The sequence below is a fragment of the Cavia porcellus genome, unplaced genomic scaffold, assembly GCF_034190915.1.
Source record: "Cavia porcellus strain 051 isolate PalLab524CR breed Dunkin Hartley unplaced genomic scaffold, mCavPor4.1 scaffold_5, whole genome shotgun sequence".
NCBI classification, from domain to species: Eukaryota; Metazoa; Chordata; class Mammalia; order Rodentia; family Caviidae; genus Cavia; species Cavia porcellus.
The window spans coordinates 13,148,985-13,170,845 of NW_026947488.1; the positions used below are offsets into that span (position 1 = coordinate 13,148,985).

A 21,861-nucleotide genomic window follows, 5' to 3' on the forward strand; every position below is an offset into this window, starting at 1 on the left:
GGTCAATGACCAGAGCATGTGAAGATAGGGAGCAAAACCAAGTGTCATGAGTAAGCCTTCTAATATATCCCTTTTCCTTCTCAGGGAGTCTCTTCCAACCTTTTCTTTGTAGAACATAACTTTCCTGAACAGGAGATCCAAGAAGGCAAAAGCCATCAGAACCAGCATGAGGCTCATTTTGTGGTGGAGCTATGCAAGTACTTCCTGTGCCAGGAGTATCTGCCCTCCCAGATCACCATCCTCACTACCTACACTGGACAGCTCTTCTGCCTTCGGAAACTCATGCCAGCCAAGACGTTTGCTGGTGTCAAGGTCCATGTTGTGGACAAATACCAAGGGGAGGAGAATGACATCATCCTCCTTTCACTTGTGCGGAGCAACCAGGAAGGCAAGGTGGGTTTTCTTCAGATATCCAACCGTATCTGTGTGGCCTTGTCCCGAGCCAAGAAGGGCATGTATTGCATTGGAAACATGCAGATGTTGGCCAAGGTACCCTTGTGGAGCAGGATCATCCATACCCTTCGAGAGAACAATCAAATAGGCCAGACCCTCCAGCTTTGCTGCCAGAACCACCCTGAAACCTATACATTAGTATCCAAAGCTTCAGACTTCCAAAGGGTGCCCGAAGGAGGCTGTAGTCTGCCCTGTGAGTTCCGCCTGGGCTGTGGGCATGTCTGCACTCGTGCCTGCCACCCCTATGACTCCTCACATATAGAGTTCCAGTGCATGAAGCCATGTCAGAAGGTCATCTGCCCAGATGGACACCGGTGTCCCCTTGTTTGCTTCCAGGAGTGTGAGCCGTGTCAAGTGAAGGTACCCAAAACCATTCCTCAGTGTGGCCACAAGCAGATGGTTCCTTGTTCAATGCCTGAGTCAGATTTCTGCTGTCAGGAGCCTTGTCCCAAGGTCCTGAAATGTGGCCACAGATGCAGCCACCCCTGTGGTGAGGGCTGTGTGCAGTTATGTCCAGAAATGGTCTCTGTAAAACTCAAATGTGGGCACAACCAACAGGTAAAATGTGGCAATGTAGAAGACCTCAAGTATGACATGCCAGTCGAATGTACAACCAAATGTGGTACCGTCTTGGACTGTGGGCATCCATGCCCCGGCTCTTGCCACAGCTGCTTTGAAGGGCGCTTCCACGTACGCTGTCAGCAGCCCTGCAAACGCCTGCTCATCTGCTCACACAAGTGCCAGGAGCCTTGTATTGGTGAATGCCCACCCTGCCAGCGGACATGTCAGAACCGTTGTGTCCACAGCCAGTGCAAGAAGAAGTGTGGGGAGCTATGCAGCCCTTGCGTGGAACCCTGTGTCTGGCGTTGCCAGCACTACCAGTGCACTAAGCTCTGCTCTGAACCCTGTGACCGACCCCCATGCTATGTGCCTTGTACTAAGCTGCTGGCTTGTGGCCACCCCTGCATTGGTTTGTGTGGAGAGCCATGCCCCAAAAAGTGCCGTGTTTGCCACCAGGATGAGGTCACCCAAATCTTCTTTGGCTTTGAGGATGAGCATGATGCCCGTTTTGTACAGCTAGAAGACTGCAGCCACTTCTTTGAGGTACAAGCCCTAGACCGCTACATGAATGAACAGAAAGATGATGAAATTGCCATCAGGTTGAAGGTCTGCCCTATCTGCCAGGTACCTATCCGCAAAAATCTGAGATACGGAACCAGCATTAAACAGCGGCTAGAAGAGATTGAAATTGTCAAGTTAAAGATCCAGGGCTCAACAGGGGAAATTGCCATCAACCAGGAACGCCTTACGGCCCTACTGGAGACTAAGAGCCTCCTCCACCAGCTGCTTCCTGAAGACTCTAGAATGCTGAAGGAAAAACTGGCCCAGCAACATCTGTCAGTGAAGGAGCTCAGCCTTGTTGAAAATTACATCAGCTTCTATGACCACATGGCCAGTCTGCATAATTCCTTGAAAAAAGTACATGTCTTAGAACAAAATAGAGTGAGGACTCGACTAGACCAGGTCCATGACTGGCTGGCTAAGAAACGCTTGAGCTTTACCAGCCAGGAACTAAGTGACCTCCAAAGTGAAATCCAGAGGCTTACGTACCTGGTAAACCTCCTGACCCGCTGCAAGATGGCAGAGGGGAGGCTGAAAGGTAGCGTAGCAGAGGAGGTCTCCAGTATTCGGAACATTCTTGAGAGAACATGTAAGTTCACCCAGGAGGATGAACAGCTTGTGCAGAAAAAGATGGATGCTCTGAAAGCCACCCTTCCCTGCTCTGGCCTGGGCATCTCAGAGGAAGAGCGAGTACAGATCGTCAAGGCCATGGGTTTTCCTCGTGGCCACTGGTTCAAGTGCCCCAATGGTCACATCTACTTGATTAGTGAATGTGGGGGAGCCATGCAGAGAGGCACCTGTCCTGAGTGTCAGGAGATAATTGGTGGTGAGAATCATACTCTGGAAAGGAGCAACCAACTGGCTTCTGAGATGGACGGAGCCCAGCATGCTGCCTGGTCTGACACAGCCAACAACATGATGAACTTTGAGGAGATCCGAAGGATGATGTAGATGGCACACTGCTGCCTTTTGCCCTGGCCACCAGCAGGGATTGGCTTCCTTGTGAAGGAACCTTTTTTATTACTGTCCTGTAGTCTTACCATCTATTTAAGAACCCACTTTTAGGGCTTACCCACATTTGATTTTAGATTTACTCCTGCGCTAGAATAAGCACTTTACTTCCAGAACTGAAACCAGAATTAACAGATCTCATTTCTTTTCCTTTTCTGCAAGTTAGGGGACAGATTCCCTTGAGTGTATCTAGGGTATCTACCCAGAGCTACACAGTAGTAACTCCAGGTCCTGACATGGTCAGATGTTTCTTCTGCAGTGTTTCCAACGCTGAAATTATGAATCAGTGAGGCTCTTAACTTCTAGGCCCTAACTTGCAGGCTAACTTTCTAATAAACTGAGGCCCAGAGTTCATGAATTGCTTACCCCTTCAAGGAGCACAATTCCTACTGCCCTGCCCCTCAGGCACCAGCCTCCAGGAGATGGAGGCATGTGATAGACAAGACTTTGCCACTCACCCTGGCCCAGCTTCAGTCACTGAGAATTGGAAAGTATCCTCCTCCCCCAATTAAGGGCTTATGCAGCAGGCCCAGGTAAGGAGTGACCGCATAGCCTTTCTGTGACTTGCACTCCGACAGGGTTTTTCTTTCCTTGCCCTGGGAGAGGTTGGGTAGCAGGGCTGGTTCCCTTGGCCTTAAATGGAGTTAAATGCCCATTCAGTGCCAACAGCATCTCTCCCAGGTGTGAGCTTTTATCCCAGCATCCTCTCACAGCTTTTGTTTGCCTAGGCAGGGTTAGCATGCCCACAGCTTCTGCAGGCCTCAGCCCCAGGCCAGAAGCCAGCCCTAGGCCTACACCTTGCATCCGCATTCCTTCTATCCAGTGTCCCTTAGAACAGACACTTAGGCATCTCAGGTCCTTTCTAATGCTGGTCCTTTGTACGTAAGCATTTCTTTTTTTGTCTTTACTATGCACTTTAGCCTATAAAGCCAGTTAATAAAAGCAGATTGAAAAAAATGAGTGGTCTATGTCTCCTTTAGAAGTGGCCTGAGACAAGGGACAGGGTGGGTGATACCTGCAATGCTTTTCTGGTTTTGGGTTCTTGTATTAGGGGATGAGACCTTTCTACTCGTGGTAAACATATTTTCTTCTCCAGCGGTACCCCTGTGTACCCTTCATGAACCCTCCAGAGATCGATGCATAAGCAGTTTTTCCCTTTTTTAAAAAGGGTTCTGCACTTATTTTTTTCAGTTGGACAGGATCTTGCTATGTAGTTCAAGATGACTTCAAATTCAGCAGTCTCCTGCCTCAACCTCCTGAATGCTAAGATTAGAGGCATGTAGCAGTGTGCTCGCCTGCATGTGGCTTTTTTAGCATGATCTGTGAAGCACATACAGATGAGTCTGAACCATATCCCTTCATAAGTGTGTCATCACGTTCTGAATTGGACCATGTTGGTAACTGCTACAGGGCTTTTTTTGGTTTTTTGAGACAGCATCTTATGTAGTCCAGGATGGCCTCAAACTTGCTATCCTGCCTCAGCCCCAGGTGCTGGGGTTACAGTGTGCAGATGGGGGGCCAACACATGCCCTAAAATTACACGGAACATGAACCAGTTATCCTAAAGGATGCCCCACAGCTTTCTTGTAGTTCTTACAGGCCTATGATTCAAAAAAGGACAATCATCATCCCACAGTGTAAAAGCTGGTTTCTACGAGGAGCTCATTTACGGGGTCAGAGTTCTTTCTGCCCCCTTTCAGCTTCCATCTCAGCAGCGCAGCACTCACAGCAAGTGGTAAGGGTTAGAGTACAAGTTCGGGTACACTGATTTCAAAAACCTGAATCACCACTGTGCAATCCTGGGGAACCAGTCTTTCCAAGCTCCGGTTTGTTCACTGGCAACAAGAGTAACTTCCTGTCTAAAGTCACACAGTGAATGGAATCGGACAGCACGGCATGAGGCTAGTGCTGTTACGCGATACTTTTAGTTCTGCACTATCAACAGAAGAGCGTTTCCCTAGCAGAAATCTCACCCTACACCCAATCCCTGTCCAAGCACAAACTGCATTCCAAGTGTCCATGACAGAGTGGGGTGGACTCTACCACTAAAGCAAGAAACTTCGACTTACTCCCCGCCACCCAACTAGCTTTCTCCGGCTTGGTGTGTCTGTCTCTGAAAGCCAACCGAGGCAGGAGTCTTGGCTAATGACGCTTAGGAAGCAGCTGTACACCACTGCCCCAAATTCTTACTTTTTAAATGCACAAATCACAGGCTTTATAAACAATTTTTTTAAAACAAATGTTTATTATATAAGCCAAAACAGGATGACTTCCCACAGGGAAGGGATTTAAGACTTTTCACGAATTTCTTCAGGCCATTACAGCTACTTCCTCCTCTTGTATCTGTTACCAAAAAAAAAAAAAAAAAAAAAAATCAGGAGTAAGACAAGAAAGAGGAAGGAAAATTTTCTTCAACCCCACAGCCATAACCTCCTGCCTTCCCTAACAACAGCACCTGGACTTGGATTTGAAGTTTCCTCCTTTTCTCTGGTGGGCCAAACCCAACTGTTTCCTTTCTTCAAATGAAGGGCTGCGTAAGAGAAGAGCAAACAGGCCACACACTGAACACGAAGGCTATGTCACCCATGCCCCAGCCCCAGCCCCAGCCCCAAGGGAAGAGCAGCACCGCCGCACACTTGGCGATCAGGGTATGGGTCCCAAGTCACGTGTTTCTGCCTGACAATGTGCATTTCTGGAAATCAGGCCCCACCTTTGAAACAAAGTTGGAGGAAGCCATTCGTTTACCTGTGCATGCATGTAAGATCATGTGGGAGGCACTGTGTGTGTCCCCATGTTAGCCTCATGACAGAAGGATGTAGCAGGGAGGCATATTCCCAGGGCAAGCCGGGATTCTTTGGGAATGTTTAGATCTGATCCCGAGGTAACAGTTGTTACTCCTCTCCTTCGAGAAAGCTCTGCTTCTGCCATCTCACCTCCAGGGCTGGAGGGCTGGCAAACGGCAGAGCAGGGGTACCTTAACCCCTCCCCGTTCTGTTTCTACTCTGGGACCCACAGATGACCTTCAGCAAGTATGAAGAACAGACAGGCATCCTTGAGTTTATGTATGATAAAGCTTCAGTACTTGAGAAGTAGAAATAGAAGTAAAAGATTTACAGTTTCCATAGAAACACCACAGGCTCCATGACCACTGAAAACCCTACCCAGCTTGCTGGGTACACAGCTCAGTGGCACAGTGCCTGCCTGGCAAGCATGAGGTCCTGAGTTCGATTCCTGATCTCTGCCCCCCCCCCCCCCCCCCGCCTTGGAAAAGTACCACTAGCTTGCTCTGAAGGAATTGTTTAAGGGTTGCCATATGGTGGACAGGGGGCTCACTGTGGTGTTCCGAAAGCCCTACCCAGCTCGATACTGTTTCAGGGCCTTCTTGCTCGTGTTGGTGAGTTCTTCATCAAACACAGATTTCTTCCTCTGGTTTTGCTTCTTGGCTGTGAACAGAGAATGCTGTGATCCTCTTTGACACAAGCTCCTAAACCAGGTAAAGCCCTAGGGAATGAGTCCAAGTTCAGTGGACACTGACACCCAGAAACTATTCCCTTCCTTTACCCTCACAGGCTCCTCTAAGTCATAGCCAAGAAATAGTTGGGCTCCAGGGTCAGAAAGGTCAGAGTTCACTGCAAGCTCTTCCCAACAATGGCGGGGTCACCCCACTCCTTGAAGCTGTACACACTTGTGTATGCCAATTACCCAAAAAACGTGGCTTATTTCACTATCGCTTGAACTTTCTCTCCGACTATAAGGCTGGCTTCAGGTAGGGCTCCCCAGCCACCTACCAGGACCTTTGGCTGGTTCCTCCTCAGGCATTGCCCTGGCCCGCTTTGCTCTGCGATTCCTCTTGGCCAGCCTCTCAGCAAACATCTGTGCCTTGAGGATTTCAAACTGGGACCTTTCCTCTGCCTGGGGAAAAAGTGAGGGTGACAATCGGCTCTGCCCTACCCATGCAGTGTGCTCCAACTCCAAGAGGCGTCCGGCCACTCACCGTCATCTCTCCCTTTTTCTTGGCATCCTTCAAAAACTTCTTCCTTTTCTTTTTTCCTCTTAAGGCTAAGTCAAACTCCTGCAGAGCCTTAGCAACTGGGATGAGAAGACAGCATGAGCGTTCAGGGAACACTTTAAATCTTTTCTTAAATTTACAACCAGAAGGACAACTATTTTAAACTGGTACATAACAACTTAAAAAGTAGCAATCCCTCTAGCTAGTGAGCACCTTCCACTCACTAAGTCGGACTGGGCTCCATTAACCCATTTAAGGCATTATCTACTGATACCCTGCCATGGAAAATGAAGATCTGACTTACGGTAGCCTACGCCTTCCTACCAACGTAGTTAGTTATACCTGTAGTTTTGACATGAAAATTTAACACATCAAATAAAGGCATCATCCCATCAAATAAAGGCAGTATATCCTGAAATTGCTCGCCTGACATACACAAAAAAGTGATTTTGCAATCTCTACAAAACTAGTAACACTCATACTCTCTGACCTACAATCCGATGTTAGGAATTTATCCTGCCCGCCCAATACACTTGCCTAACTGAAAAAGGGTACGTGTTTCAAGGCTCACCTGTGGCATTTTTCAGAACTTCATTATAGATGAACAACGTTCAAGTGAGCATGCATGAAACACACACACGTCACTTTGTTTACCCCTCAACTTTTGATGGACGGATACCTGTTTCCACCTTTTGGCCCCTCTGACTAGTGCTCCAAAGGACACTGGCACACAGGTGACTACTGGAAAGCTCCTGTCAGAGCCACCCGATGGCTGGGTGCTGCGGTAACTCTAGGTTCATCGTTCTGAGGAATCTCTCCGTGACTTTTTTTTTTGTCTTTTTCACTTTTATGGGTAGCGGGGATAGAACTCACGACCGCCTGCTTACAAGGCAGGTGCTTATGCGGCTGAGCTAAATCCCCAGCCCCGACTTACTTTTTTCCTTCTTCCGCTCCTCTTTGGTCTGGAACCAGCTCCTTTCAGGTTCTTTGTCTGGGGCCTCCTTCCCCTTCTCCAAGAGCCGCTGGGCTGCATTGATCTGAGGGGACAGTGAAGGCCGCACCTGCTCGTCAGATAGCCACTGGCTGCAAATGCCGAGGGCTCTGACGGCTGGTCAGCCTTCCACAGAGGGGACCACAGGGAGCCCCTGTGGCGGGTCCCTGGGCAGCACGACAAGCCCCCTTCACAGCCTCACCTGGGCTTCCGAGTGCTGCATCTCTCTTTCCTCTGCCTCCAGCTGCAGCACCGCATACACGTCCTTCTCCATCTTCTCAATCTTGTCCCGGAATTTGAGGATAACATCTAAGAGAATAAAAAGGACATTACTGAGGGCAAAAAGATATGGCTAATGAAAATAATGTAAATATTTACTGACATAGATAAACATGGTTCTTAACGTGTGACTTCTCAGCCTAACGTCTCCCACTAAGCGCTGGAATGAGGCCTATAATTTCAGCTTCTAGGGAGGCTGAGGCAGGAAGGTAGCTTGAGCCCAGGAGTCCTGGGTCAGCCTGGGCAACATCACTCCCTCCCCCTGCCAAAACAATAACAACAAATCCCCTCCTCTCCCCCACTGCCCCAGAAGGCTTCCCGCTGCTCTCATTTCAATCCTGAGCCCCTGAGAGTACCCCTGTCTACCTCTAGGTTTCTGTTCCCTAGCCCCCCTTGCCCTGGGCCCGAACACACCTTCTTTTATTCACACACAAGCTCCTTCTCACCGCAGAGCCTCCGCCCGAGCTCTCTCAGAGAGCGCACTCTGCTGCTCAGGGCAGCCTCATTCTTACCACCCGGTACCCAGTTTCACGCCAGCTGCTGAGGCCTCTGCTGAACAGTTTCTCTAAGCAGGCCCTCCCCCTCCCCGTCCTCCTCCTCCTCCTCCTCCTCCTCCTCCTCCTCCTCCTCTCAGTCGCATGGACCATGAGCGTACTTACCATCTCTCCCTCACAGAACATTAGCTGCCCTGCTCCCTGCTCTAGCCCCATCTCCTGGACAAGACTGAAACAGGGCCTGCAACTACTCACTGATGGGAAGAATGCAATAAAAATGAGACAAAAACACACCTGCGAGCCAGACGTGGTGGCACACGCTTGTGATCCTAGCACTCTGGAGGCTGAGGCAGGAGGGTTGCCCGAGGCTATCTGGGCTACATAGCAAGTTCAAGACCAGCCTGAACTACACAGTGAGACCCTGTCTCAAAGTGTCTGAAAGAGTACAAACCCAAGTGCTAAAACAGGTGAGCTCTTTGATACAGAATTATACTTTTATTATTTTCCATATATTAATATGTAACAAACATTGTTTTTTGTAACATTAAAAGAAAGTAGCCAGGAGTGGTAGTGTACACCTGTAAATCACAGCATATTCAAGAAAAGCTGAGACAGGGAGGACTCTGACTCTGTCTCAAAATTTAAAAATTTTAAAAATGAGTTGAGGATATAGCTCATTACAAAGCCCCTGGATTCAATCCTCAGTAACACACACAGAAAAAGTAATTTAAAAGACGTTTGTGTTTGACCCGACCTCTACAGAGCAAAGGAACAAAAACGATGAAAGCTCCAAAAAAAATTACGGGTGCAGTTTCCTCCCCGCTCTCTTCCACACCAGCACAAAGGGGAAAGTGACTGGGAACTGTGCCCCTCGTGGGAAAGCACTCTCAGGCAGACTCTTCATTTGGGTTTCTATCATCAACCCTTGCACTCAGGGAAGCCTGAAGCCCACAGAAATGAGGGGACCTGCCAGGGGACACGGCAGGGAGACAGCAAAGCTGGGACTCAAGCTGGTGCTGATGGCAGTGCTGCTCTCAGCTGCCATCCTGTGCCCCTGCCCCACAGCAGACACGTGGTACTGATGACAGCTGGGCCTCCTCACCTTGGGGAAGAATCCGGGCCTTCACGGGCGCCTTGGCAGCCTTCACAATCTCCTTGAGCATCTTTCGCTCCTCTTCCCCTACCAGAGACACAGAGCGCCCAGCCCTGCCAGCGCGCGCAGTTCGCCCCACCCGATGCACGTAGTGCTTGATTGTGTTAGGCATGGTGAAGTTGATGACCTGGAAAGCCAGAATCGAGCATCAGTCAGATGGGGGAAAAGAGTGTGGGAGGTGGCAGAGATCCCACCAAGTACAAGGAAGCTGGGACCTGCTCACCGTTTTGACTCCTTCAATGTCAAGTCCACGGGCTGCCACATCTGTGGCCACAAGGATATCAATCTGTTCATCCTTAAAGCGCCTAGAAATAAAGAGCCACAGAGACACTTACTAAGACACCCTACCCCAACAATGCTCCCCCAGGGCCTGAGCTACAGAGAACAGAAGAGGACACTAGAGTCACTGCCAATCCTCTTGAGTCAATGAGCAGGGCGCAGAGCACCACAGCCAGGACAGAATCAAAATGTTAGCCCATCCACCACTCACACACCCAACCTTGCCCCGTTCAGTAGGGCAAAGGTGGTTCCGTATGCACAATCTCAGGCAGTGAGTACAAAACAGACTCAGACACACTGAGCTGGACCTCAGGGAAGGACAGGGCAAATGTCTCAATGTTCAAATTTGCCTTGCTTTAACAAACACCTCTGAGCAGCTCTGATGAACAGGATGCAGACGGGTTCTGTGAGAATTAAATGAAAAATCACACAAAATTATGGTGCGTGGAAAGCAGATGCTGCTGACTTTGAGTCTAAATTCTGTTCAACTGGACCCAAGGAAGTCCCTGCTCTGGGAAAACTGCAGAAATGGACCATGTGCTAATTTTCCCAGTTTCCTGCAGTAGCACCACGTAACAGCTCCCACCCAGAATAAGATCCTGGCCAAGAGGGTTATTACCCACAAGGACAGAGGCAGAGTTCTAAATGCATCTAGAACTGTGCTCAGATTCAGAAATAAGTAAATAGTTGGGCGTGGCAGCTCATGCCTATAATCCCAGCACTCAGGAGGCTGAGGCAGGAGGTTCTTTGCGAGTTTGAGACCAGCCTGAGCTACAAAGTGAGATCGAGGCCAGCCTGAACTGTATAATGAATAAATAAAATAAATAAATAAATATTTCTTTTTAAATGAGGTCTTGCTGTTTTCCAGGATGCCCTCAAAGTCCTGGGCCCAAGGGAACCTCCTGCCCTAGCCTAGAAGCCCCAGCCACCACCCTAGCTTAGATAAAAATCTTCAAAGCATGGCATCCTGCTATATCTACTACCGATCTAAGACAACCTTCTGGGTCCCACGTTCTTGCTGAATGGGGTGACGCCCTCTGAGATGCCCAAGGAGGACTGGGGAGTGCCATCCCTTGCCCAGAACATTACCGGAGGGCCTCCAGCCGCTGGGTCTGTGACAAGTTGCCATGGAGCTCACCCACCTGCAGCCCCAAGAGCCCCAGGAGGATGTGCATGCGGTGGGCCTGCTTCTTGGTCTGAGTGAACAGCATCACGTGGTCGGTGAAGCTTCTCGTTAACAGAGCTGGCAGGGGAGAAGAGTGAGCCAGCAGCTGTCTCTGATTCCTACACAACACACCACCCCTCCTCACCAGACGGGCAGCTGCTGTGCCCGGCACTGGGGCAGACAGGCCCAAACCCTGCCCTGCAGGGAGTGATAACGTCAGAGAGTAAAGAACGAGCACGGTGGGATGAGAAGGCTCAAGCAGGCAATGTGGCAGGAGCCACCAACAGGCCTCCCCAGGGGCGCTGCTCGCGGGCAGGTCCTGGAGGGTCCTGACATGCACTCTAAGAGTCTGGATTTCTGTGTGAAACCACCAAAGGGTGTTAAATAACGAAGTACCGAGGGCAAATGTTTTGTGAAGACCTGATGTGCAATGTGAAGGATGAATTACCAAGGGCCCGTGGAACCAGGAAAAACCAGCAGAAGCTGCTGCAATAATCCAGGCACTGGGCAGGTATGTGGGAGGGCCCAGGGACTGGACGGCAGGAGGGAGGCAAGGCGAGGACAGCAGGGACTCGCACAGAAGAAGCTGGAGTGAATGGACAGCAGTGTGGCGCACGGAGCTAGAGAAGACAGAGGAAGCGGGCAGAAGCCACGGCTTCAGTGCAAACCCCCACGATCCCTCTCCCGCGCTGGATTCACCTGCGACAATAGCTTCCCGGTCCCCTTCGCGATTGGGCCGGATCCGTATGAACTCCTGCCGCAAGAAAGGAGCCACGTCTGTGTTGCTATTCACAAATATCCGCACAGGATTCTTCAGAGACACTGAGGCCAGATCTTTCACCTGCCAAGCACAAAGCCAGGGACACTCAGCTCTCTCTTCTCGAGGTGAACGGCTCACACAGGCAGCTCCCTCAAGCCCAGCTGGGGTCCTCTGCACCGCTCACCTCCTCGGTCATGGTGGCCGAGAAGAGCATGGTCTGGCGGTGGTGGGAGCACATTCGGATGATCTCCTTCATCTGCTCCTCAAAGTACTCATCCAGCATCCTGCAGAGGCGGAGGGGAGGAAAGACACCACACGCTGTACTGGGGTGCGCTGGGGTGGCACTCATCAGGGGACAGAGAACACCACACAGACCACAGTTCTGCTGTCGCTAGCTGTATTTGGAGCTCATCTATTTTATTTTATGTAACTGTTATTTTACCCTTTCTCCAAGGTCCACCAAGAATTATTTTCTTTTTCTTTCACAAGTCACAGATGTCACATCTTATCACCAACTACTGCAGCACAAATCTCCTAAGAAAAATTACCTTTCGCCTAACCACAGCATCATAATTACCCCCCAACACTGAAGTGTTTAAAGAATCTAAACTACTAGTTATATTCAAATTTCTTCAACTGGCCTCAGAATGTGATTTTATAGCTGTTTCTATTTGAGTCCAAGCACCAAAGTTCCTGTAGTGCGAATGGCGGTATTTCTTGTCTCTTTAGCCTCCCCTCACCTCGAAAGTTCCCTCAGCCTGTTCACGCTCTGGGTTTGTCTAGCTGTCTCCTAGTGCCTGGATCCAGAAAAACCACTGCTGGGAGAATCCTGGGCAATGTTGCACCCTTCACTCTGCTCAGATGGAAACTTGAAGGAGGCGAGGGAGATCAGGAGGTCATTTCAAGGTGCAGGGACAGCACTGCAGAGCAGGCGGGGAGGGCACCCCGACAGGACTCACCAGTGAGAAGGGAAAGGACAACAGTAATAGAAAGAGGGGAGCTGCTGCTGGCCATGCCAGGAAAAGAGCCGGCCAGCCACACGGGGTAGGAGCTGGCGCGAGAACCTGTTTAGTTCTGACGTGCCTCGATCTGCGAGTCAACCTTCACATGCTCTGACTTACCTGTGACTTCCCTGCCCAAACTCTATCACCAGTTCGGGTCACCTGGCTCAGCTGAAGCAAAGAGGTGAGTACATGGGACACGTATGAGGAAAAGGAAGCGAGACAGAAGTGGGACGGGAGACGGGACAAGAGAGGGTGTCCCCAGCACAGTTCCACAGTATGTGGCAGCCTCACTGTGCACAATACTGCCCCTGTGTTACCACCTGGTGCCCCCCACTGTGGGCGGGGTACTATTCCTGTCCCCATGTACGGCAAGGACAAGTTTTGTTCTGAGAATTTTACTAACATCCACAGCTCAGCTAGGATGTGGCAGAGCCCACATCTACCCTACCTTACCTCTTCACCATCTTACTAGAGAGAAAGCAAGCAGGAAACGCCAGGCTCAACCTGGACAGAGGCCCAGTGTGGGCAGCTACAGAGTATCTCACACCCACAGCTGACAGCTCCGCAGCAAAGCCCAGGGTGCCAGCAGCCACGTCCAGGGTTCCAGCCCCGTTCGGGACCTCAGAGTCGCTGGACCCCTGTGGCCCACAGACAGGCGTACCTGTCGGCCTCATCCAGGATGAGCACCTCAATGCTGCTCAGGTGGAAAGAAGGGCAGTTGTGCAGATGATCAATGAGCCGACCCGGGGTGGCGATGAGGATGTCAGGGGCCGCCCGAAGAGCTGCTTCCTGTGACTTCACATCTAGGCCACCTGTGAAGAGGAGAGCCCCAGCAAGTAGCCGGGTCAGCAGGTCATTCATCAGTGGACACTGAACACCTGCCACCTGGCTTGGCCTCAACCAGATGCACAGCAAACCCCTAAGAGCAAGACCGACAGAGGCCTCGCCTCTGTGAACTCTGCAATGCACTGGGAGACACAGTCCAATTCTAATTGGACAAGGTGCAAAAATAAAAAAGTAACAACCCTAAAACACTTCAGAATAGAATGATTAAAACCTCCAAGGACTGAGAGAAGCATCTGTGAGCACTGACCACGAATCTGTATGAGCACAAAAACCATTTTTTTTTTTTTTTTTTTTGTCTTTTTCGTTTTTATCAGTACCAGGGATCGAACTTACGACTGCCTGCTTGCAAGGCAGGCGCTTATGCCGCTGAGCTAAATCCCCAGCACCCAAAAACCACTTTTTAATTCTAATTACTTAAAGAGGGCAAAATGCAGGCTAGATAACATTATCATTTAACTACACGCAAGTAAGGTTTGCCCCACATACTCTGACTCATCATTTACACTAGACTAAAGATACACACGTTACATCCTCAATTTTGTTCAGTACCAGGAAAAAAAATCTTCATAATTTTGAAGTTTCATTTTTCAAGGTTAGAGAGTGTCCATTCCTCCTCCTATTATCTATGATGAAAACGTGAAAACACAATTTCTTTTGGGTTTTTTTTTCAGTAGGAAATAATTTACTCAGCAGAGTACATTCTGCCTAAATGAAGGAAGTGGTTGTTAAATTTATTTTTGTTTTAATTGCCAGACATCAATCATTTCTTCAGTCAAAACTAATCCACCCAGCTCTCCAGATTTCCCATCCTCCCTGGCTCTGTTTTGTGGTTGCTGCTGCTTTGTTTTGGCCTTTTTGAGACGGGATTTTACTATGCAGTTCCAGCTGGCCTTGAACTTGCAGCAGTCCTCCAGCTTCAGCCTCCTAGGTGCAATCCCCGACAGACATGGGACCCCACACCCGCCTTTGTCAGGTAAGGTCTAAGTGCATTCACCCTGAAGCCTTTTCCAGCAGCCCCAGGCTGGCAGAACAGAGCCCGTCTGTCCACCCACTCTGCCCTCCCCGCCCCACACGGCCTGCTGGCGGCCAGCTGCGCTCAGCCCAGGAACTCACCTACAGCCAGGCAGGTGGTGATGCTGCAGAACTGCGCCAGCTGCTTGGTGACGGAGTGCACTTGGATCCCCAGCTCTCGGGTGGGGACCAGCACCAGCACACGGGTGACTGGGGCCTGGCGGGGCTTGTAGATCAGACGCTCCAGGACCGGCAGAGCAAACGCTGCGGTTTTCCCTGGCAAGGTGGCAGGGAAACAAGCGAAGGTTCAGTTCCGCCTGGCTTTCGGCGTTCATGGAGCACACCAAGCCTGTCTGGTCCACACATGAAAAACTTACTTCTCTCCCTCTCTTTGCTTTTTCTAAGACCAGGTCTCACTATGTAGCCCAGGCTGGCCTCGAACTTGCCCCAATCCTCCTGCCTCAGCCTCCCAGATGCTGGCATTACAGGTGTGCACCACCACACCCAAGAAAAACATACAGAACTTGCTGCTGCTTTCAAACTATATAGTCAAAGTAAAAATATCTGAGCAATGCAAAGAACCATGAAGGTAATAAAAGTCATCCAGGAGGCAGCCAATTGGACATAAAATTTTGTTGTGCAGTGCGAGGGATGGAACCCAGAGCCTCACACATACTAAACAAGCTCTCTGCCACTGAACAACACCCCCCGCCCTGAGATAGATAAACATTACACTCCCATGGTTACGTGGTATGTTAACACCAAGTAAGGATCAAAGGGACTCTGTTCACTATTTTATTACTTCCCTCTGCTCTATTTCAAAATAAAAAAGGGAGGGTCCATCCATGCATTTGCATTTGACTTCAAATATATTTCAACTGCATATGTATCTATAAACACTGGAGTATCCAGTGATCCTAACACAAAAGTGGGCTGGGGGACGAGGGGGTAAACTGGAGAGCTGGGGGTGCTTTTACCGTATTTTTTCTAATGTATTTATTTTTGAATGAGCCAGGCCTTGTCAACCTCTGAAAAGCCTATTTACTGCCACCTTTATTTCTTTAGCACAGTAACTGAACAATTAATAAAGTGCTCAATGGATCGGCAAAGTGCTCCAAAAGGAACGTGTGAACAAGCTAAAGGTGGCAATTCTCCATCTTTTACAAAAAAGGCCGCCGAGACACCCTCCAGACCCCATCACTTGATTTGGAAGGGATCCAGCACTGACAAGGAGGACACAGGACAAGAGTGACACAGGAAGTGATGACCACACACACCGCTGTCACACGTCACTCGTAACCTGAAGGGAGAGGCTTAGGACCGTCAGCCCATTCCATTCAGGTTCATATGAAGCTCATTTCCAGGCTCTACAAACCAACTGGCCCAACTGGCCTGCTCCTTTGAGCTGTGTGGGTACAGCTGACGAGGTGAATATTTTGTCTTTAGCACAGCATTTTAAGGACTAGACTGTTCAGTGTCTCTCTGCCCCAGCAGCTGCAGGGAGCTAGGTCAGAGAGGTGACCTGCTGGGGCCAAAGTGGCAAGACCTTGTCTCCTGCCCAAGTTCCTGTCCCTGCTCTGGCAGGGCCTGGCAATCCTCACTTCTGGCTCACTTCTGGCTCACTTATTGGTCTCCCCCACAACAGAGGACCTTTCCTGTCTCCCCAAGTTTTATCCAGCTAAACTTTGGAATGGGGTAGCAAGGTGCATAAGAAACAGCACCTATGTGCTTCAAAACACTGCTGTGAAGACAAAATAGAAACTGGTCACCTCGGAATTCCACTACAGCTTCAAAAGCCATTGAAACTACCAAGTATGTATTGCAGTAAACGTTTTATATGGCCCAAAAACCCAAGCATGGTTCATAAGCCAGCCTTTTGTCAAGTCAAGCTGGAGCCTTGTCCTGGGTGAGGGACCCTGCTCCCACCCATGGCCCCTTCCCCTCACCTGTCCCAGTGGCTGCACAGGCACAGATGTCCTTCCCAAGCAGACCCACAGGGATGCATGCCTTCTGGATTGGCGTGGGCTGCTTGAAGCCCATAGCTGTAATGGCCTGAAGAGAACAGACAGGGCCAGAGGGGCAGGAGGGCGGGGCAGAGTCTCAGCAGGGAGTGAACAGACAAGGTGTCTCTGTGAGTCCCCTCAGACATTCAGCCCACACACAGACCGAGAGCCTGCCCCATGTGAGGTGCCATGCTATACACTAAGAACACAGCAATAAATACAACCAACAAAACACAAAACAAAAGGCCTGCCTCGGAGCTCACAATCCGGCAGAAAGGGAGAGCCCGAGAGACAAACACGTCACATGCAGATAACACGCCTCACACAGAATGAGCAAATCAGGGGCCTGGGAGGGAAGGCTGTGCAGGGGACCCTGAGCGGTGACAGCACCAAAACTCCTGGAAGAAGAGTCTTCCAAGCAGAGGGACATCAGTGCAAAGGTGCTGAGGAAGAAGATGCCTGGCCTAGCAGATGGCCAGCAAGGCCACGTGGCCAGGGCACAGGGAGCACAAAGAGAGGTTATCAGAAGGCACCAGAAGGAGCAGAGCGTCCCGGAACCTAACTTGCACCCCAAGTGAATGGGAACCATAAAGAGCTCAGAGAGGAGGCCAGGATGGACTTCACCGCTTCAGCGGCCCCTCTAGCAGCGGTGTGGACAACACAGTTGAGAGAACCGGGAGCCCAGTAAGGGGACACCGTTAAGAATCGACTCCAGTTCCAAAGGAAGCCTTACCTTCAGAAGAGGCCGGGAGAGGTTCATGTCCTGGAAGGAGAGACTCTCGTCGTACTGGGACGCATCTTCGAAGAATCCGCCTGCTTCCTACGGCCGCCCAGAAGACCGGATGAGGATTCAGCACAAGCCTCAAGACCACGAAAACCTCAAAGTCCTTTCAGGTTGCCCCAAATGAGCTGCCCTGTTTCCCACGCTCACCTGTCCTTTCTTCTTCTTCTTCTTCTGCTCCTTTACTTTGAGTGTATCTAGGGAGTAAAACCCATGTGACGCCACGGCTCACCCGCAGCACTGAGAGCCTCCTCTGAGCCCACATACCCGCCTCGCTTCCCAGATTAGGACACTGGGTGGGCAGCGAGGCTCAGTGACCTGCCTAAGGCCAGACAGGAAGAAAGCTGCCAAGTGCAGTCCCAAACCCAGGCTCCCAACAGGCTACATTACGGAGCTCTGTGCCCATTTCCGTGCTACATGGGGGAGACCCCAGATGTAGGTCACTTGCAGTAAGTTTTAGCCACACAGCCATCTGGCAGCCGTGTGGGGCTGGAATGGGGAAAGAGGACACTGCCTGCAAAGTACAAAGACCTGAACAAAATCCCAAAGGAAGAGAAAACCTTGAACATAATAAGTGCTTTATAAAAAGGACAGGAATTCTCCAACTGGAGGCAGAGAATTCCCAAGTTTCAGTCCCATTTTTTTTGGTGGGATTGAGCCAAGGATCTTCAGACTGAACTTTATCTCTAGCCCTTTTTAAATTTTTTTAAATTTTGAGATAGGGTCTCACTAGGCTGCTAACTCTCCCCGGGCCTGGCTCAAAATTGCCATAGTGCCTGGATTATAGACATGCACCGCTATGCCCGTTCCAGTCCCACGTCCCACTCCCCCACCACGTTTACCTGCTTTGGTGAGGATGTTCTCCTCAGCAGACGAGTAGTCGGTCTCTGATTCCTCATCTGCAGAGCCTGCTGCTTCCTCTTTCCCTTCAAGGCCCTCCTGCTCCTCTAGGTCAGAGCCTGACTGAGCTGCCTTATCCTCCCGCTTCCCTGATTTGGCTTCTTTATCCTAGGAACAAAATTCAAAAGGAATCGAAGGAACTGCAAACCTCAGGAAATTCAGAACCTAAAGGGAGCAGCCTTGAGTTCTGCAGCCTGGATGTGATGCTGCATGCTTCTCAGTGAATAGGGTGACAAGCACAGGGCAGGCGACCTGTGTAAGCTGCGCCCAGCTCAGGTTCAGGGAGAAAGGAGGACGAGGAGGTGCTGAGGGTACAGTTCCCGGCACAACAGCAAGAGGTGGCTCCCTCTCTTACTCACCTCGGTTTTCCTCTTCTTTCGTACTTTCTCAATCTTCTCATCTAAGGTAGTGGCTGCCCTCTGCAGAGAAAAGTAAAGAAAACAAAATATTGAGACTCAGCAAGGCTTTTTGGAACGTCAGGTCCCAGTAATACAGAAAGGGCCTCTCTGGCATTGGACAAATTAATCAGTCTGTAGATTCCCCACAGTCCAAAGGGAGAAAAATGCATTAGATAAATAGTACATTTGTAAAAAGTAAAACTGTAGACTAATAGCAACACAAACATGCAGCCGGCTTCCTTTTGTTTGAAGTTTTGCTCTTTTGGTGTGTGTTTTGTTTTGTTTGTGTAACCGGGGACTGAACCCAGAGGAACTCTGCCAATGAGCTACAACCCACTCCTTTAATTTATTTACAGTGAATCCTCAAGTTACAACTGGCCTGATATATGAACAACCTGAGTTATGACTGGAATTTTAACTCATGACCAGTCGCGAGTTATGACCCTAATGCCAGCCACTTGTGCTTCCTGATGGTCTGAGATGGAGATTTAACCCTTAAAGAGTTCTGAAAGGAACACTGCAACATCTTTCCTCCACGGGGTTAACTGAGAAATCCTGGGCCGGGTCTCTCCAAGGCCCCTGAGATCTGCCCGACCAGGAGAGGGACTCTGAGGAGCCTGGGCCTGAGTGAAAGCAGCCCTCAGGGGTGAACTGAGTTTATAGCATCAAGGGTCCACAGTGTTTGTTTTGTTGAGACAGGGTCTTGGTATACATGGTCCAAGCTGGCCTGGAACTCACTGGAAGCCTAGGCCAGCCTCAGACTTGTGGAACTTCTCCTGACTCAATCTCTCAGGTGCTGGAATTACCAGTGCGCAGCACACTGCACAGTGCACAGTCTACTAATGCTGAGCAAATTCAGGTAATGCAGATAAGCAACAAATTCAAAAAGGGTAAGCAGCCAGGCGTGGTAGCACAGGCCTATAATCGCAGCACTGGGGAGCCTGAGAGAAGAGGACTGCTACAAGTTCAATGCCAGCCTGGACTACAGAAGACCCTATCTAAGAAAGGAAGGAGGAAAGGAAGGAAGGAAGAGAGAGAGAGAAAAAAGAAACAGGAGAAAAAGAATGAAGGTTGCCTGATCCAAGTACCTTTCTAACACTCAAAATAAGGGGTGAACATCTAAACATGACAACTCTTTAACACAGCCACATATGTTTTCTTAACTCAATCATTGGGCCATCTGCAAATATCCTCTAAAATCTTTTTTTTTTTCTTTTTAAGAAAGGAAATCTCATGTGGCCTAAGCTGGACTTAAACCACTGAGTGGCTGCTACGAAACGCATGCACTACAAAATCAAGGTCCGCCTTAATACACACACTTAAGTAAATCAGAGCTCTCCACCTCACCACCAGGGAAAGCTGTCATCAGGAAATACTTCCACATGTCAGCTGTAGACAGGTGAATATGACCGTAACTGTAGTTTGCATTAAATCCATTTTGGGACATTTTATACCTTGATGTTAATCAAGAATGTGGGTTGTGATCTCCTTCAAAACTGTACCACGTTTTCAAAGGGTTTCAGAATCCACTGAATGATGACCTTCACAGCCCACCTTCCGGAACTAATCAGCACTGTCTTACCTTCTTCTTGAGCTGGCTCATGACATCAGCCAGGGCCCAGCTGTCATCGTACAGCGCCTCCTTCTCAGAGAACACGAAGTCAGGGTTGAAATCAACACTGCGGGTCTTTTGCAGCGCCTTCTGCTTTCGGCCCAGCACAATGGGCCCCTAGGAAGAGAAGAAACAGGGTGACTGCAGGGCAGGATGGAAAGGACAAAGGGAAGGTGGCTGGAAGAGGACAGAATTACACCAGGCAAAGCAGGTCCCAGGGACAGAACGATCGATTTACAAAGGTGAGAGATGTTTAACACACCTCTCTCTCGTAACTGACAGATCAAGCAAGCCAAAAATGAGCAAGTGGGTACAAAAGCTGAGGGACGCAATTCACAAGCTTCATTCCGATGAACACAACTCCCACCCTTACAGAATCTACGTAGAATCTAAATAGTCCAACTCAGAAACACAGAGTAGACAGGAGGCTGCTGCGGGCAGGGGGGTCGGGAAAATGGGAAGAGAAGGAAGCAGCTGCCAAGAATCACTCCAAGGCTTGAGATGGGAAGACGGGGAGGTGAGGGAGACCAGGAGTGATTTGGAGAGGCCAAGGACAAGCGCAGAGAGAGAACACCTGGGCGGAGTCCCTGACCAGCAAGCGCCTCTTCCAAACCACAAGGTACTGTCTGTGACCTCCCTCTCCAACGTGAGCCTCGGGAGAGCGCCACTCACGCTGCTCACTGCAAAGTCCCAACAGCTAACACCATGTCTAGCATCGTTAGGAAACCCTGCCTCGAATGGGTGGATGCATAACACGGTTCTCTGCGCAGGAACCAAGACGGACTGCACCTCTGGACAGCACTGCGGCAGAGTCTAGACTAACCAGCAGGTCAGTAGACGGATACTGTGTCCAGCAAGGCGACACGCAACAGCACCGCCAGCAGAGCAGAGGTGTGTGAAAGCTGGCGTGGGCCAACCGGGGCAGATCTCGGGATCCCGGGGAGCCCGTCCCGGGGGTGGCTGACGATTCAAGGACAAGGCCCTGAGACCCACGGGGAAGGGACTCCGCCCGCATTCATAACCACCGCCAGGCTCACACCTCTTCCTCCTCGTCCCCGGAGTCAGACTCGGGCTCCACCGGCACCTCGTCATCTTCGCCTATCGTCCCGATTAAACCGAGCTCAGCCAGCATGCTGAAGCAGAAGCCACTCCCGGAAGTGAGCTCCTCGCGCGGCCAGTCCCGCCCTCTCCCGCGACTTCCTTGTGGTCGCCATCTGCGTCACTTCCGTTCGGGAAGACCCTCCCCCAACTCTCGCTCCTGCGGGACACCCAGAGTGCGCATGCGTCTGCGTGGGGCGTGGCTTCTGCGGTGAAATCCAGGGGCGGGCTCTGGTTTAAAATTCCATTGTGTAGGACCAGGCTCAGAAATCTGACGAGTGTGCCAGCGGCCTGGACGGAGAAACCCTAAAGAGCTCCTTTGCTGAGCTCTATAGCTCTATATTCATAAACAAAACATTCGTGGCAGAAATACAATAAACGGTTAGCACCTTTAGATAAGTGGATTTTTTTCTTACATTTTTTTGCCTACAGTATTCGCTTTGAATGTAAAACGACATGGTGGTGTATGCCTGTAATTCCAGCTCTGGAGAA

At 50.2% G+C, this 21,861-nt stretch overlaps 2 protein-coding genes across 2 annotated transcripts in view; one reads left to right on the plus strand and one right to left on the minus strand.

Annotated features, from left to right (window-relative positions):
- Znfx1 (zinc finger NFX1-type containing 1) overlaps positions 1–4,966 on the plus strand; it is a 31,524-nt gene extending 26,558 nt beyond the window's left edge. Inside the window, exon 14 of the mRNA XM_063248197.1 lies at positions 85–4,966. Within this exon, the coding sequence (XP_063104267.1) occupies positions 85–2,526 (2,442 nt within the window). The 3' untranslated portion in view covers positions 2,527–4,966. The remainder of the gene's footprint in view (positions 1–84) is intronic.
- On the minus strand, positions 4,811–21,473 carry Ddx27 (DEAD-box helicase 27). Its single transcript, XM_003467809.5, has 21 exons — positions 21,311–21,473; positions 20,242–20,388; positions 18,621–18,680; positions 18,204–18,369; positions 17,512–17,558; positions 17,314–17,400; positions 16,524–16,629; positions 14,680–14,853; positions 13,382–13,532; positions 11,901–12,000; positions 11,656–11,797; positions 10,881–11,034; positions 9,736–9,817; positions 9,462–9,639; positions 7,789–7,895; positions 7,530–7,632; positions 6,581–6,675; positions 6,375–6,498; positions 5,942–6,029; positions 5,042–5,116; positions 4,811–4,929 (listed from the first exon to the last, which is right to left on the minus strand). Exons 1-21 carry the CDS (start codon positions 21,401–21,403, stop codon positions 4,911–4,913), a joined length of 2,298 nt encoding a protein of 765 aa, XP_003467857.2. The 5' UTR covers positions 21,404–21,473; the 3' UTR covers positions 4,811–4,910.
- Positions 21,474–21,861: the final 388 nt, after the last annotated feature.

Excerpts from the sequence above, each read along its gene's own strand:
- Ddx27 (XM_003467809.5), bottom strand. The coding sequence starts at position 21,403 with ATGCTGGCTGAGCTCGGTTTAATCGGGACGATAGGCGAAGATGACGAG. Across the intron at positions 20,389-21,310 it reads CCGGGGACGAGGAGGAAGAG|GGGCCCATTGTGCTGGGCCG; the intron begins GTGTGAGCCTGG and ends TTCTCTTCCTAG. Across the intron at positions 12,001-13,381 it reads ATCCTGGATGAGGCCGACAG|GATGCTGGATGAGTACTTTG; the intron begins GTACGCCTGTCT and ends CCGCCTCTGCAG.